General features: G+C 47.1%; 1 protein-coding gene across 2 annotated transcripts in view; it reads left to right on the top strand.

Annotated features, from left to right (window-relative positions):
* The window catches only part of SPTBN2 (spectrin beta, non-erythrocytic 2), a 74,141-nt gene extending 59,168 nt beyond the window's left edge, over positions 1–14,973 (top strand). For both annotated transcript variants that reach the window (XM_070951314.1, XM_070951315.1), the window contains exons 23-35: positions 274–404; positions 1,242–1,446; positions 2,505–2,879; positions 4,431–4,675; positions 5,688–5,826; positions 6,050–6,134; positions 7,781–7,977; positions 9,902–10,050; positions 11,175–11,250; positions 11,626–11,864; positions 13,755–13,928; positions 14,087–14,129; positions 14,667–14,973. In XM_070951314.1, the coding sequence (XP_070807415.1) occupies positions 274–404; positions 1,242–1,446; positions 2,505–2,879; positions 4,431–4,675; positions 5,688–5,826; positions 6,050–6,134; positions 7,781–7,977; positions 9,902–10,050; positions 11,175–11,250; positions 11,626–11,864; positions 13,755–13,928; positions 14,087–14,129; positions 14,667–14,900 (2,292 nt within the window). In that variant the 3' untranslated portion in view covers positions 14,901–14,973. The remainder of the gene's footprint in view (positions 1–273; positions 405–1,241; positions 1,447–2,504; positions 2,880–4,430; positions 4,676–5,687; positions 5,827–6,049; positions 6,135–7,780; positions 7,978–9,901; positions 10,051–11,174; positions 11,251–11,625; positions 11,865–13,754; positions 13,929–14,086; positions 14,130–14,666) is intronic.
* The last annotated feature ends 1,125 nt before the right edge of the window (positions 14,974–16,098 follow it).

The raw sequence follows: 16,098 nt of genomic DNA on the forward strand, positions 1-16,098 counted from the left end.
CACAATTAATTGTATAGCACTTGTAAAAGAGAAAAATCTCTTGCAGGAGAAGAAATAACAGTTCGAAGCTTATCAGAGACCCAAACCTAGAATTATAACCAGTGGGATGACCTTCCTTCAGAATCTGTGGGTGCTCCCTCGCTGGAGATTTTCAAGAAGAAACTAGACTTCCATTTCCATTCCACTGTTTCTTTTTCTGCACAAGCTTGTACTTACGTCCCTCCTGTCTTCCAGGAATTAAAAAAAACAACATTGTGGTTTTCTTTTCCTCAGGATGAGCTGATTGCTCAGGCCATGGTCAAGAAACACTTGGGGATGGAGCAGGCTCTGGAAGATTATGCCCAGACAGTCCATCAACTCTCCGTGCAGAGCCGGGACATGGTGAATAATGGCCACCCTGAAAGGTAACGGGTTCCTTGCCTTTAGTTTTTACGGTGCGGTTCGATGAAGCTCCTTTCTTCGCCTAACTTACGAAACTAAAATCTTATAAAACTTGTTCGTTGGGATTGAAGGAAAGCTACTTATGTTCAGGTAGTCCTCAATTTACGACCGCAATTGAGCCCAACGTTTAGGTTGCTGAGTGGGAAATTTGTTAAGTGACTTTTGCCCCATTTTACAACTTTTCTTGCCATAGTTGTTAAGTGAATCACTGCGGTTGTTAAATTAGTAACATGGTTGTTAAGTGAATCTGGCTTCCCCATTGATCCTGCTTGTCAGAAGGTCGCAAAAGGGGACCGTGTGACCCCCCCCTCCCCCCGGATATTGCAACCGTCATAATTGTGAGTCAGTTGTCCAGCATCCAAATGTAAATCACGTGACCATGAGGATGGTGCAACGGTCATCAGTGTGAAAAATGGTCATAAGTCACTTTTTTCAGTACCGCTGTAACTTTGAACAGTCACTAAGTGAGCGGTTGTAAGTTGAAGACTTCCTGTATTCATTTTATTCATTAATAGTGCCTTCTTCGATTGGTTCAGTGGCCTAGAGGTGGAGCTCTCATCTCACAATCAGGAGGCTGTGAGTTCGATCCTAGGTAGAGGCAGATATTTCTCTCTCTGGACACACTGAGAATATTATCTGCTGAACAAAACTCAGCATTGGCAACAGGAAGAGCATCCGGCCAGTAAACACTCAGCTCCATTCAGTTGCCCAGGCTCCACCCCGCAAGGGATCATAGGGTCGTTAAAAGATGAAGATGATGATGATTAATAGCGCCTCCTTCTCTTTTCCTTGACTTTCAGTGAGCGGATCAATCTTCGGCAAGGCCAGGTGGACAAGCTCTATGCCAGCCTGAAGGACCTGGCTGAGGAGCGTCGGGCCAAACTGCAGGAGCATCTTCGTCTCTGCCAGCTGAAGCGGGAAGTGGATGACTTGGAGCAGTGGATCTCGGAACGGGAAGTGGTGGCGGCCTCGCACGAACTTGGCCAGGATTACGAACACGTTACGGTGAGTCTCACCCTCAGACCTGTGACATCTGGAGTGGCAGGAAGAGACCCTTCAAATCTCATTCTGATGATTTAAAAAAAAAAGTAAAGGTATGCCCCAAACATTCTTTTCATCTGCAAATTAGGAGCTTACCCCTACCTTAGGCTATAGGATGATCTACTGGCCTCGTATTGTCAGTTCCAAGTTTGGCATTCTCTGGATCAGTGTTTCTCAACCTTGATAACTTGGGTGGACTACAAGTCCCAGAATTCTCCAGCCAGCATATTTTAAGATGGGTGGACTTCCACTCCCAGAATTCCCCAGCCAGCATGCTTTAAAATGGGTGGACTTTGACTCCCAGAATTCCCCAGCCAGCATATTTTAAGATGGGTGGACTTCCACTCCCAGAATTCCCCAGCCAGCATATTTTAAGATGGGTGGACTTCCACTCCCAGAATTCCCCAGCCAGCATATTTTAAGATGGGTGGACTTCAACTCCCAGAATTCCCCAGCCAGCATATTTTAAGATGGGTGGACTTCCACTCCCAGAATTCCCCAGCCAACATGTTGAAGTCAGGGGTGAAATCCAGCAGATTCTGACAGGTTCTGGAGAACCGGTAGCAGAAATTTTGAGTAGTTTGGAGAACCGGCAAATACCATTTCTGGCTGGCCCCAGAGTGGGGTGGGAATGGAGATTTTGTAATATCCTTCCCCTGCCACGCCCACCAAGCCACACAACATCCACTGAGCCACGCCCACAGAACCGGTAGTAAAAAAAATTGAATTCCACCACTGGTTGAAGTCCACCCATCTTGAAATTGGCCAGGTTGAGAAACACTGCTCTAGGTGGGATAGGCTTCAACTCCTCAATTTGTTTTCAGTGGTCAGGCTTGTTATGGATTCTGGGAGATGAAGTCCTTACAATTGGTGGGCACTATATTTCCCTTCATCATCTGCTTCTTTGTTCTTTAAATACAAGTGGTCCCACTGCCATTCCTTCCCCTCTCTTTTCAGCTGTTTCTCCTCTGGGTGGCTTTAACCACAGTGTCCATTTTATTATGCTCCGTCCTTTTCTGCAGATGTTGCGCGACAAGTTCCGGGAATTCTCACGCGACACCAGCACCATTGGTCAGGAGAGAGTGGACGGTGTCAACCGGCTGGCGGACGAGATGATCTCCACTGGCCATTCCGAGAACGCCACCATTGCGGAGTGGAAGGACAGCTTGAACGAGGCCTGGGCAGATCTCCTGGAACTCATTGACACTAGAAGCCAGATGTTGGCAGCTTCCTATGAGTTACACCGCTTCTACCATGATGCCCGGGAAACTCTCAGCCAAGTGCAGAACAAACAGAAGCAGCTGCCGGACGAAGCAGGGAGGGACCTCAACACAGCCGAAGCCCTGCAGCGGATGCACACAGCCTATGAACATGACATTCAGGCCTTGAGTGCACAGGTTTGTGTGGCAGGGATGAATAAGATTCAGAAATGGTCCAACATTGTACAGGTAGTCCTTGACCTATGACCGGTCACTTAGGGACTGTCAGAGTGTTTACAGCATGACTACTATTTTGAGACAACCCAGGAGCAAAATACAGGACATAGAGGTTTGTCTTACAAATAGTGGTTAATATACAAGACTTCTGCATAGATACATGTGGTAGGCACATACCAGGCAAGCAATCAATCTTCAACTCTACATGGAGAACTACAATGCAGATAGAACACAACGAGGAGAGTGATACATGAGGAAAGAGAGAGATGTCCTCTAATGGCCTCCCTTATATAGACAGCTTCTTAAAGCGGCAATAACCCTGCTGACTCATCCTCAGTTCATCATCCTGGTCCACAGCCTTACAACGGCTGGTCAGCTTTAAATCTGCATTATACTGACAGGGACTGTTCAGAGTTCCAACAGACCTACTTGAGGGGGGGAGTACTTGTGACCTGGTTTTCAAAGTTCTGACAGTGACCCCCAGCCCAATCACCCGACTGTAGCAGGCACAACGAAACCAGGCTTAAAATGAAACCAAATCAAAAATCGGGAGAGCCCAGATTATAGGTAGTCCTCGATTTACAACAGTTCGTTTAGTGTCCGTTCGAAGTTATAACGGACACTGAAAAAAGCGACGTGTGACCATTTTTTCACATGACCGTTGCAGCATCCCCATGGTCATGTGATCCAAATTCAGATGCTTGGCAACTCATATTTATGACGGTCACAGTGTCCCTGGATCACGTGATCCCCTTTTGCGATCTTCTAACAAGCTAAGTCAGTGGGGAAGCCCGATTCACTTAACAACCATGTGACTAACTTAACAACAGCAGAGATTTACTGAACAACCGTGGCCAAAAAGGTCGTGAAACGGGGCAAAACTCACTTAACAACCGTTTCAGCAACCGAAATTTGGGACTCAATTATGGTTGTAAATTGAGGACTACCTACACAAGGTCCAAACATTTTTCAATCTATATATATATAAAAGCGAAATACCACTCACGCATCATCACAAAATCTCCAGAACCGTAAAGCCTACAAACTTGAAGTTTGCCATGTATGTTCCTCTTGGCTTCTAGGTGCTCGCTAAGAAAGGATTTTTCAAAATGACCATCAGAGCATTAGTATTTCCTATATTATTATTAACACGCTCTGATGCTAAGGAGTTCTACTCCCCCTCCCCACTTGAAAAGAAATCTGTTCCAATGCAAAATTCAAGCAGAGGAGAGGAGTTTCAGTTTCAGTTTTACTTTCACAGCAGGAAGCAGCTTTAATACAAAACATTTGAGCTAAGCTACACCCAGCCTCCTTCCTGTCTCCTTCTTGCTCACATAGCAAATACTGTTTGAGTTTCCAAACACCCCTCAACTCTCTCACACAGTGACAGGATGCTAGTTTGTAACATTTTTAGGAGCCGCCCATCCACATTTGGGAGGAAGATAGTACATGCAAAGTTGTGGATGGGAACTGAGCCTTCCCTACCCCCACCCCCTCCTTGGTTGTTCACAGGTAAAACAGGTGCAGGACGACGCAGCACGGCTGCAGAAGGCATATGCCGGGGAAAAGGCTGATGACATCCGGAAGCATGAGCAGTCAGTGAGTGAGGCCTGGTCTGACCTACTTGGCTGCAGCAGCGACCGTCGTCAACTCCTTGTGGACACCGTGGACAAATTTCGCTTTTTCGGCATGGTGCGGGACCTACTGCTATGGATGGATGATATCAACCTTCAGATAGATGCCCAGGAGAAGCCCAGGTAGCGTATTATCAGAAAAATGTTGGATTCCTCTACAGGCAGTCCTCGGCTTAACGATCAAAATTGGGACTAGAAATTTCACCAGTTCTTAAGAGAGCCCACCCAGTCTTTAAGCAAATCTAGCTTTCCGATTGACTTTCCTTGTCGTAAGCCAGCTGGGAACATTGCAAATGGCAATCATGTTGACCCTGGGGGGCACTACAATTGCCATAAATCCATGCTAAGTTGCCAAGCACCCAAATTCTGATCATGTGGCTGTAGGGATGCTGCAACAGTCGTAAGTGCGAGGAACCTTCATAACTCACTTTTCGGTACTATTGCAATTTTGAACGGTATCTGAATGTAAATCAAGGATCACCTGTTAAATTTATATTTACCGACAAAGAAATAAAGAGACCAGTATAGATCTATTTCAAGCTATTTAACTCTCATCAGCTAGCCATACCCTTCTGGGATTCAAACCCATATTAGGTAGGTGTATTAACCTATAAGCCACAGGTTCTCCTGGCTTTGAAGCTATACCAGGGGAGAGATTACCGTATTTTTCGGATAAGGGTGAAAATTTGGGTGTGTCTTATACACCGAATGAAGCCAAAAACATGAGGCACGGAGGCAGCGATGGTCTGTGGCAATCCCTGCAGCCTGGAACAGCTGATTGGGGGTACCACCAACCATATTGGTGGTACCCCAATATGGTGCATATGCACCCAGACAAATTCCTTGTGTGTCCAATCACACTTGGCCAATAAAAAATTCTATTCTATTCTATTAAAAGAGAGACCTCTTTCTCCTGGAATTTAAATTAAGCTATCATCACCTTTTGCCCTGTCTCCAACTATTGCAGGTTTCTTTAATGCCTTCAAACCACCTTCTTTGCCAGGCTCCAAATATGATATGCCCAGAAGTTGATCTCATGTCTTGGAGTCTTGCTTTTTCTGCTGTCTTCTGTCCCTTTGCCAGAACTGAGGCGGATGACCAATTTTTTTTTTCCCCTTTTGCACTTCGATTATAGGGATGTCTCAGCTGCTGACCTGGTCATCAAGAATCACCAAGGGATCAAGGCCGAGATGGAGGCTCGGACCGACAGCTTCAATGCCTGCATAGCGATGGGGGATGACTTGCTGGCTAAGGGGCACTACGCTTCTACGAAGGTTCGTGTAGTGGCAGTGAGGAAGAACCGTGGTTATTGCGAGGAGCTAGGGACATATTTTGACTACTTCTTCCTATTAAGAAAAGTGTAGAAGCGTAGAGCTCATTCTGTCTGTTTGCTCCCACTCCTCGTATGAACAGTGTTCTTCTGTTAAATATTTGGCCAGCTAAATTCCTTCCTTTTTTTTTTTTTCTCCCTCCTACCCCACCTTTTTCATGACTCAGATTGTGGAGAAATTATCTCAGTTGCAGGAACGACGCAAGGAGATCAACGATAAATGGCGAGAGAAAATGGACTGGTTGCAAATAGGTAGGTGGGGGAGAAGGCAAAGGGGGGGGGTTTGGAAGTTTGGAGGGAGGCTTATGGCAGTGGGCAGCATGTCCATGGCATAATTGAACTGACTTACACAATAGAACAATGTTTTAAGTGACAAAGGCATGGGAAAAAAAGTGATTTAGGACCATTTTTCATACTTAGGACTATTTCAGCAACCCCTTGGTCACGTGATCAAAAGTCAGCTTGGCAACTGACTCATATTTATGACGGTTGCAGTGTCCCGGGGGTCTTTGGATCTCCGTTTGCAACAAGCAAAGTCAAGGGGGAAGCCAGAGTCACTAAACAAAACGTGTTATTAACTTAACAACGGCAGCAATTCATGTAACAATTGTGCCAAGAAAGTTGGTAAAATGGGGCAAAACTCACTTCACAAACGACCAACAGAAAGTTTGGGGTTCGCTTGTGATCATAAATCGAGGACTACTTGTAGGCATGAGCAATAAATCTTCTTGACAGCAGTTTAACCTACTTTCCTGATTCTTTGCACGTGACACTTTCTGATCTTAATGGCATTTAAAAAAGAAGCCTAATCCAACATGCTCTTCAGAAGCCAAGTATTTAACAAAACATCTGCATTGTTAAAGATTCAGGAAAGATGTTTGGTTTGGGCACTGAAACTAGTACAGGTAGTCCTTAACTTACGACCACAATTCAGCCGAAAATTAATGTTGCCAAGTGAGACCTTTGTTAAGTGAATTTTGCCCCATTTTACGAGCTTTCTTGACACAGTTGCTAAGCGAATCACTGCAGTTATTAAATTAGTAATACGATTGTTAGGTGAATCTGGCTTTCCCATTGACTTTGCTGGTTGTTCTGATCTAGGCGTTCCCAAACCACGAAGCAGACTCCTTCTCCCGACAAAAACCCCTTTTTATTAAGTTCCTGGGAATTATTCTCATTCACATCCAGCAAAGTCTTTCAAGGGAGAATTTACAGTCACAGAACTTTATCTGGCTTGGAGAGCTGCCAGGCCGATATCTTCAAAACTTGGCAAGGAGTCTCAGAGCGTCACGAACCAATTAGGCGAACTAATTGTCTCCTGCAAACTCCACTCCCTGTTCGCTCCTCTTTTATTCCCTCTGGGAGGGGCCGTTCATCGTCCACCTGTGGCTTTACTCCTGAGTCGACCCTTGTTCTTTAGCTGTTCCCTTCGTCTGGCAATTCTGTGCATGTGCACACTGGGAACAATGCTCCAGCTGTTTGTCTGCCTCACTGATGTCTGACTCCAAAGGCAGCTGATAACTGTCAGACGGCCCTGGCCCCCTCTCTGCCTCTGGCGCAGAGCCCTCATCAGAGCCTTCCCCAGGCTCCAGGACTGGCCCAGGTTCCCCCCCAACCTCCTCACTGTCCGAATTGGCTGCCAGCTCCACTGGCCTCAGGCGGGCCACAATACTGGTCAGAAGGTCGCAAAAGGGGTTCACATGGGGAATTTTGATCACATGGGGAAGCCACAACAGTCATGAGTGAGTGTGAAAAATGGTCCCGAGTCCCTTTTTTCCAGTGCCGTTGTAACTTTGGTCGCTAAATGAACTGTTGTAAGTCGAGGACTACCTGTACAAGATCCAGAAAAGGGCTGAATCCTCCCTCTCTCTCTCTCTCTCTTTCCTCGCCCCTTGCAGTGATGGAAGTGCTGATGTTCGGGCGGGATGCCAGCATGGCGGAAGCTTGGCTTGCCAGCCAGGAGCCCATTGTGCGCTCCACTGAACTGGGTGACAACGTGGACGAAGTTGAAAACCTGATCAAGCGTCACGAGGGCTTTCAGAAATCGGTCGCCGCCTGGGAGGAACGGATCCTGTCGCTAGAGAAACTCACCACGGTTCGTAAAGAAGCAGCGCCTGGCTTAGCTCATTATGTGAATCCAGCCATTGAGGTTTATAGACCTTGGTTTATAGCGGAGGTGCCAACCTTGGCATCTTTAATCCTTTTGGACTTCCAACTCCTAGAATGCTGGCTGGGGAATTCTGGGAGTTGAAGTCCATAAGTCTTAAAAGTTGCCAAGGTCAGATACCCCTGGATAAAGGTTCCCCTCGCACATATGTGCTAGTCGTTCCCGACTCTAGGGGGCGGTGCTCCTCTCCATTTCCAAGCCGAAGAGCCAGCGCTGTCCGAAGACGTCTCCGTGGTCATGACTCAACGCCAAAGGCGCATGGAACGCTCTTACCTTCCCACCAAAGGTGGTCCCTATTTTTCTACTGGCATTTTTTTTACGTGCTTTTGAACTGCTAGGTTGGCAGAAGCTGGGACAAGTAACGGGAACTCACTCCGTTACACGGCACTAGGGATTCGAACCGCTGAACTGTCTACCTTTTGATCGACAAGCTCAGCGTCTTAGCCACTGAGCCCCTGGATTATAGTTTAATACAATTGCATGGACCTGATTTATTACCGGCAGTCCTCGCTTAGTGACCATTCGAAATTACCAGAGACCCCCACACAGGTACTCACGAACCAGATCTGAATGCTGAATGATGGATGCTCCCCCCTCAGTCACACAATCACATTCAGGGCAGGAGGCCACTGACCTGCATTTACAGCTTTTTGGAGTCACAAAACAATGATTTGGGATTTTTTTGGGGGGGGGCCAGAAACCAGTACTATTTTCAGGGAAAAAAAAAGTCTGTGTGTGGACAATAGTTTCATTTAACAACCCCCACAAAAAATATAGTAAAATCAGATTGGTTGTATGGGTGCCTTGACGTATAACCATCATGACATTTAACAGAAATTTCAAGCTCCATTCTTGTTGTAAATTGAGGACTATTGTTGTAAGCCAGGATTGCATGGCTTACTAAGTCATGATTAAGTACATTGGAGCATAATATGTCATATATATCAATCGGAATAAGATTGGAGAAACTGGAAATATCCAGGTCAACCCTTCCGCAGTTAACTGAAGCTTGGTGGGTTCCCAAACAGTTACCAAAGTCTTGTGTCATTTCTGAATAAATTCACTCATAAATTAATTCTCAAAATCAAGTTTTGTGAATCAAAATTTATTTCATCCAGTGCATGGAATTGTCAGTTGAAATATTTGCTCCTTTCATTTATTTTTAAATCACAAGCCTTTCAGCAATAGATTGTGACGGTTAGATTGCTCATCTAATCCTTCACTAGCCATGAAGTTCTCTGCATAACCTGGAGTCACTTCTTTTCTCTTTCTCCTCCAATTCTTCTTTGCGGTTTCTTGTAAGGATAAAAGGGACATTGGGGTGGCAATTCATGGGGCTGTCGCAAAGAGGCAGGACTATATTACAAGTCAAATTAATTGATCTTAAAATCCAAGACCGGGAAGTCAATTTCCATTTATGATTTCTATGAGAAATTGCTTTGGACAGCAAGATTGGTGGCATATAAATTTCATAAATACCGTACTTTTTGGAGTATAAGACACACTTTTCCCCTCCTAAAAGAGGGTGGAAATGTTGGTCTTATACACCGAATACAGCCATTTTTGGCCTCCCGAAACCCCGCCCTGCATGTCCCGTTTTCGCCAAAAACAGACTGGTTTTTCACAAAAATGGGATGCGTAGAGGGTTTGGGAGGCCTACAGAGTGCTCCTGGGGGCTGGGGAGGGCAAAAACATTTTTTTCTTGTTTACCTCTTCGAAATCTTGGCCCGTTTTATAATCCGGTGCATTTTATAGTCCGAAAAATACAGTAAATCCTTCTGGACTTCTTTAGTGTCCTTTCATAGCACTGAATTCTGGTGGGTGGATAATGATTTTTTTTCCCTCCCACCAGCTGGAAGAGAATGAACATCGTGAGCGTGAGCAGGAAGAAGCGAGGAAGAGGACATCTCCGACGCCAACCCCATTGGAACCCACTGTCATGATACCACAGACACAGAATACAGACGGGCATCATCTACCAAGCAGCACTCAGACCAATGGGTAAGAGCTAAGACCTGGGCCAATGTGGCAAGAAGGCGGCCGCAAGATTGGCAAGGGGACGGAGTGAAGCTAAGATGGTTGAACCTTGAGAATTATGATGACCACAATAGTTTGCTGTCCCAAGATTGTATAAGTGAGAAATAAAATTAGAATTAACCGCAGCTCTTTCCAAACTTTAAAGATAATCCTTGCTTTACAACCACAATTGGGAATAGAATATCCATTAGCTAAGCACGTCAGTTATTAAATAAGTCGTCTTGCCTGATTTTATGATCTTTTTGGGCCATGGTTGTTAAGCAAATAGCACTTAGAGTTATATCCCACTTCACAGTGCTTTACAGCCCTCTCTAAGCGGTTTACAGAGTCAGCCTCTTGTCCCCCAACAATCTGGGTCCTCATTTTACTGACCTCAGAAGGACGGAAGGCTGAGTCAACCTTGAGCTGGTCAGGATTGAACTGCTGGCAATGGGCAGAGTAAGCCTGCAATGCTGCATTCTAACAGGAAGGAAGGAAGGAAGGAAGGAAGGAAGGAAGGAAGGAAGGAAGGAAGGAAGGAAGGAAGGAAGGAAGGAAGGAAGGAAGGAAGGAAGGACATTAGCAATAGCAATGACTTATATACCACTTCACAGTGCTTTTACAGCCCTCTCTAAGCGGTTGACAGAGTCAGCCTCTTGACCCCAACAATCTGGGTCCTCATTTTACCGACCTCAGAAGGATGGAAGGCTGAGTCGACCTTGAGCTAGTAAGAATCGAACTCCTGGAGTGAGCAGTGATTTAGCCCGCAACCCTGCCTTCTAACCACTGCACCACAACTGCAGTTGTTAAGTAAATCTGGTGTCTTCTATTGACTGTTAGAAGGTCGTAAACGATGATCACATGACGCTAGGATGTTGCAACCATCACCAATACATGCCGGTTACGAATTGCCCAAATTTTCACTGTTAGGCATGCTGCCACAATCATAAGTGCGAGGAGTGGTTGCAAGTCACTTTTTTTTTTCAGTGTTGTTGTAATAACTTCAAATGCTAAAAAGTGAATGGTTGTAAGTCAAGGACTACCCTGCATGCAATCACTTCGCTACTTTGAAAACTTGGCACTACCTGGCACATCCTTCTCTCCCCCAGGAGCCCTGGAGAGCAAAGCTTAGCTCTGGAGTTGCCATCCCAAAATGGGCTTGACCCCGACTCTGAATCACCGCAGGTAATGGAGAGGGGAATGATCAGAAGCTTGGGTGGGAAACTGGAAAAAAAACTGATTGGCTCCCAGGACGTGTGGTGGGGTCTTGGAAACACAGGATGGCAAAATCCAGCTGAGAGAAAGAGAAATGGGTGGTTTGAGACAGTGGCTCCCAAACTTTTGGGGACTGGTTCCGTGGAGAGAAGTTTTTCCACGGACCACAGGCATGCTACCTTTATACCGGGAGCCTCAAAACCTGGGTGGGTGCGGCCAACTCGACGTCAGCCAGTGGTGGGTTCAGCCAATAGGGAACCACAGCAGGGGGACGAAAGAGCCACATGCGGCTCCAGAGCCACGGGTTGCCGACATCCGCTCTAACCCAACCCCAACTGTGAACAGATTTCAGAATCATCAGCTGCAGTCAATGGGTCACAGCTGGATTCTGTATCCAAGGGCAAAGAGCCAAGCCCACCCGCCTCACCTAAGCTCAGCTCCAAGCCAGCTGTTTTCAGCATGGATCCTGCTCAGTCGGCCACGCTGCCCCCACGAACGCCAGACGACTCCGCTTCAGGGCAGATGGGAGGAATATTATATCGGAAGCAGGAAATGGAATCCCACGGCAAAAAGGCAGCTAACAGGTGACGTGTGTGTGTGTGCTGATCCGAATATAAAAGCTAGGTGCGGAAGGATGTGACAGAAGGGGTTAGAATATTCCATAATTCCACCTAAACTGCCGTTTCCAGAGGAGGAGGAGTCCCTCTCTAATTTGCAGGACATGAGAATGATCTGATGGAGACCGAGAAGCCACCATGTTGGGGGGGGGCTTGAAGATGGCCTTCCCCAGCGTGGAGGAAGGGCTCCATTGTGTGGACTTCAGTTCCCAGAATCCTTAGCCAATATAGACCTTGCTGAGAATCCTGGGAACTCTGCTTTTTGTAAGTAGCTGGGATGGAGGAGGGCTACAGCACCATCGGTTTTCCGAGAACTCCCGTGCAGCTCGGTGAAGTGATAAACAAACTTAGGAAAATTTAAGAAGTGCAACCAGCAGAACTCAAAAGAGATGATGATGATGATGATAGGTGTATAAATGTTTAAAACAACAAGAAATGAAAAATAGCCAATCGACAAACCATGCAGACACAAAAGAAATCCCCATCTGGGTAAAGAGACAGTCCTCCAGGATCTCTTTGAAATTGTGTATGTGTGTCCATGTGCGCGTGCGTTACTCAAAAGGGGTCTCATTCCATACAACAGAGAAAATGCACTTTCGGGATCCCATTAGATCAGGGTTTCTCAAGTTCATGGCCATTTTAAGGTATATTGACTTCAACTCCCAGAATTCCCCAGCCAGCATGTTTTAAGATGCATGGAATTCTGGGAGCTGAAGTCCACACGTCTTAAAGCTATGAAGGTTGAGAAACACTGGAGTAGATGGCATTACAGGTAGTTAGTCCTTGACATACGACCACAATTGAAGCCAAATTTTCTGTGGTTAAGCGAGACATTTGTTAAGTGAGTTTTGCCCCATTTTACAGCCTTTCTTGCCTCAATTGTTAAATGAATCATAGCCATTGTTAGTAACATGGTTGTTAAGTGAATCTGGCTTCCCCGTTGACTTTGCTTGTCAAAAGGTCGCCAAAGGGGATCACCTGACCCCAGGACACTGCGACCGTCATAAATATGAATCAGTTGCCAAATGTCTGAATCACATTATCATGGGGATGCTGCAATGGTTGTTAAGTGTGAAAAACAGTCCTAAATCACTTTTTTCCAGTTCGGTTGCAACTTTGAACGGTCACTAAATGAACTGTTGTAAGTTAAGGACTGCCTGCATTAATGGAAGGAACCCAGAATGTGCTAACTCTCGAATCAGTCAGGCATCTACTCTGGAGGGAGAGTATTTGAGTGGGGAGGTGTTGTGACCCACCAGGCAGCCAGAGGAGCTGTCAGCAGAGTCGGACAGTGAGGAGGTTGGGGAGGAACGTGGGCCAGTCCTGGGGGAGCTGGGGAAAGCTCAGACGAGGGCTCTGAGTCGGAGGCAGAGAGGGAGCTAGACAGCAGCGAGGCAGAGGAACAGCTGGAGCCCGTTCCCAGTGTGCGCATGCGCAGAGCTGCCAGAAGACAAGAACAACTAAGAAAGCAGGGTCGACTCGGGAGTAAAGCCACACCTTGGAGGTGATTGGCCCCTCCCATAGGAAACAAAAGAGGAGCGAACGGGGAGTGGGGTTTTGCAGGAAACAATTCGTTCATTCCGTGACTCTGTGCCAAGTTTGGCCTTATACTGCATTTGGAAACAAGTTAGGTGGCAGCTTTCCAAGCGAGATAAGGTTGGTGTTGAGAAATAGTCCTTTGAAAGACTGTTTGGACAAACCTTGCTGACTGTGAATGAACGTAATTCACAGTCGTGTAAATAAAAAGAGGTTTCGACAGTAATTCCTGCCTCCTGCTTGTTAAGGGAGCCTAGGTCAGAAGAGGAGGATAAATGGGAAATGCTTATGCTCACCCTTCTTCTCTGGCTTCCTCCCCAGGTCTTGGCAGACCATCTATTGTGTGGTGCAGAAAAACAGTTTTGGGTTCTACAAAGATGGCAAACACGCCACCAACAACATCCCCTACCACGGGGAAGCGCCCGTCAGCTTGCAGGGCGCGCAGTGCAACGTGGCTCTGGATTACAAGAAGCGCAAGCATGTCTTTAAACTCGGGTGAGCTTTCCTGCCTTATGGACAAGTAGCATCGGCCGCATTTTTTTTTTTTTTTTACTTTTCAATTTTACAATTTTAAGTTTTAACATGAAGGGTTTAGAGTAGACGTTCCTCCGCTGACACCAGTTGATTTTTGTTTGCTTTTCTTCTCTTGGCAGATTAACGGATGGCAAGGAATATTTATTCCAGGCGAAGGATGAGGTGAGTCGCAGGTTTGTGCTAAATCAGAGTCTCCAAACCTTTGCAACTTGTAAGATGTGTGCGTACTGGCTGGGGAACTGAAGTCCATCTGTCTTAAAGCATGTTGCCTGGGATATTGTAGGAATTGAGATCCACCCATCTTAAAGCATGCTGGCTGGGGGATTCTGGGAGTTGAAGTCCACTCAAAGCATGCTGCCTAGGGGATTCTGGGAATTGAGGACCACCCATCTTAAAGCATTCTGGCTGGGGAATGTTGGGAGTTGGTCCACCCATCTTAAATCAAGCTGGCTGGGGAATTCTGGGAGTTGAGGTCCACCCATCTTAAAGCATACTGGCTGGGGAATGCTGGGAGTTGTAGGCCACCTCTCTTAAAGCATGCTGGCTGGGGGATTCTGGGAGTTGAGGTCCACCAATCTTGAAAGTTGCCAAGGTTGAGATTCTAAATGATCTTCTACTTCATCTTCCAGTTCTGTCAGATTGGTGGGAAATATTATTTTGTTCTTCATGGCCCCTCCTTTTTTCTCCCCTCCCTTCCAGGCAGAGATGAGTACTTGGATGCGAGTGATCAATGCAGCTGCTGCGTCCGCCCTCACCCCCCAAGACCCCGCAGAAGACCAGCCTGCGCTCATCAGCAAAGGCATGACACGAGCCATGACGATGCCGGCTGCGCCCCCGCACAGCGCCTCGGAAGGGACTGTCACCCTGCGTAGCAAAGAGGCGAAGGAGAAGGACCGCGAGAAACGTTTCAGTTTTTTCAAGAAGAATAAATAAGAGTCCTCGGTGGGAGAGGGGCAGGGGGGCTCTGCTGCTGTTGGCGAAAATCTGTACAGGCCTGAGCAGTGATGTGGGGTGCAGCGAGGGGCTTGAGTTCAGCAAGGGGAGCCGGGTTGGGGGGGGCGTAACCAAAGCGGCCGTCGCTCTATTTTCTTAAAATCCTGCAGATTGCATGAAGCATCTCTTGACGTTTACAAGGAATGCCTTCCTTCCCCGTTACAAAGAAAAACCAAAACCGGCCACGTCCTCTTGGTTGAAACGGGAGGGTGGACACAGCGGCAAAGACGGTTGTGTCGGTGCAAAAGTGGTGGGGGAAAGGCCTCTTCCCCAGGAGTGGGGCAGCAGCAGATTGTCAGATGCTGGACATCTAGTGGGGGGAGGACGGGTCTGTGGGTCTGGGCAAACAGGCCACAGAAAGAGAGGTGGCACAGGGGCTGATCGCAGACCGGCGTTTTTAACGACGCTGGCCTTTTTTGTGGGTTCTGGTAGCAGCGACGTCCCTGGAAGTCCCACAGGTACAAAATTCGGGCTTCAGGAGTCGATTACTACTACCTTTGCTCACTCTCTTCCTCCTCCTCCTCCTCTTCTGTCATCTGTGCTCCAAGGCTGTTAAGGTATCCCACCCCCCTCCTTGCAGGCAAAATCCCGTTGGAAAAAAGTTTATGGGCCACTTCGGCCCCGTGCAAAGCCAAGAGAAGCCTCTTCTAAACATTCGAACAATCCCCCCCCTTTTCAAAATCTCGCCTATATCCATACTTCTCACACACACACACACACCCTCTAAAGAATCGAACTGAGGATGCGCAACGCAGTGTCGTTCGTCCCCCGGAGCTGAAGCACTTCCTTGTGCATCTTGTTGTTGAGAAGCGACATTTGGGAAATGAAGCCGGGCCGAGGATGCTGAGCTTGCAAATGCGCCTGGTGCTCTTCGTGTGCATTTCTACGGCTTGCCCGTATCCTGAATGCAGCAGGATACGGAGGCAGGAGGGCAAAAACATTGGGGAGGATGATATATATGTACAATCCTGCAGCCGAGTCTTGGGACCTTGGCTGCCTGCCCTCCCTCCGAAGTTGCCTCGCAGTGCCTAAAAGTTCGGATCTCTCAGGCGCTCCAGTGTGGGGATCGTCCGTTAAGATCCCCGCCCCCGATGCTTGCTAAGAGGTTCTTGGCTAGGAAACCCGAGCTAGATCCCTC

Source organism: Pituophis catenifer, unplaced genomic scaffold (assembly GCF_029215685.1).
Source record: "Pituophis catenifer annectens isolate HBS135680 unplaced genomic scaffold, rPitCat1.0.hap2 SCAF_10, whole genome shotgun sequence".
In the NCBI taxonomy this organism is placed as follows: domain Eukaryota; kingdom Metazoa; phylum Chordata; class Lepidosauria; order Squamata; family Colubridae; genus Pituophis; species Pituophis catenifer.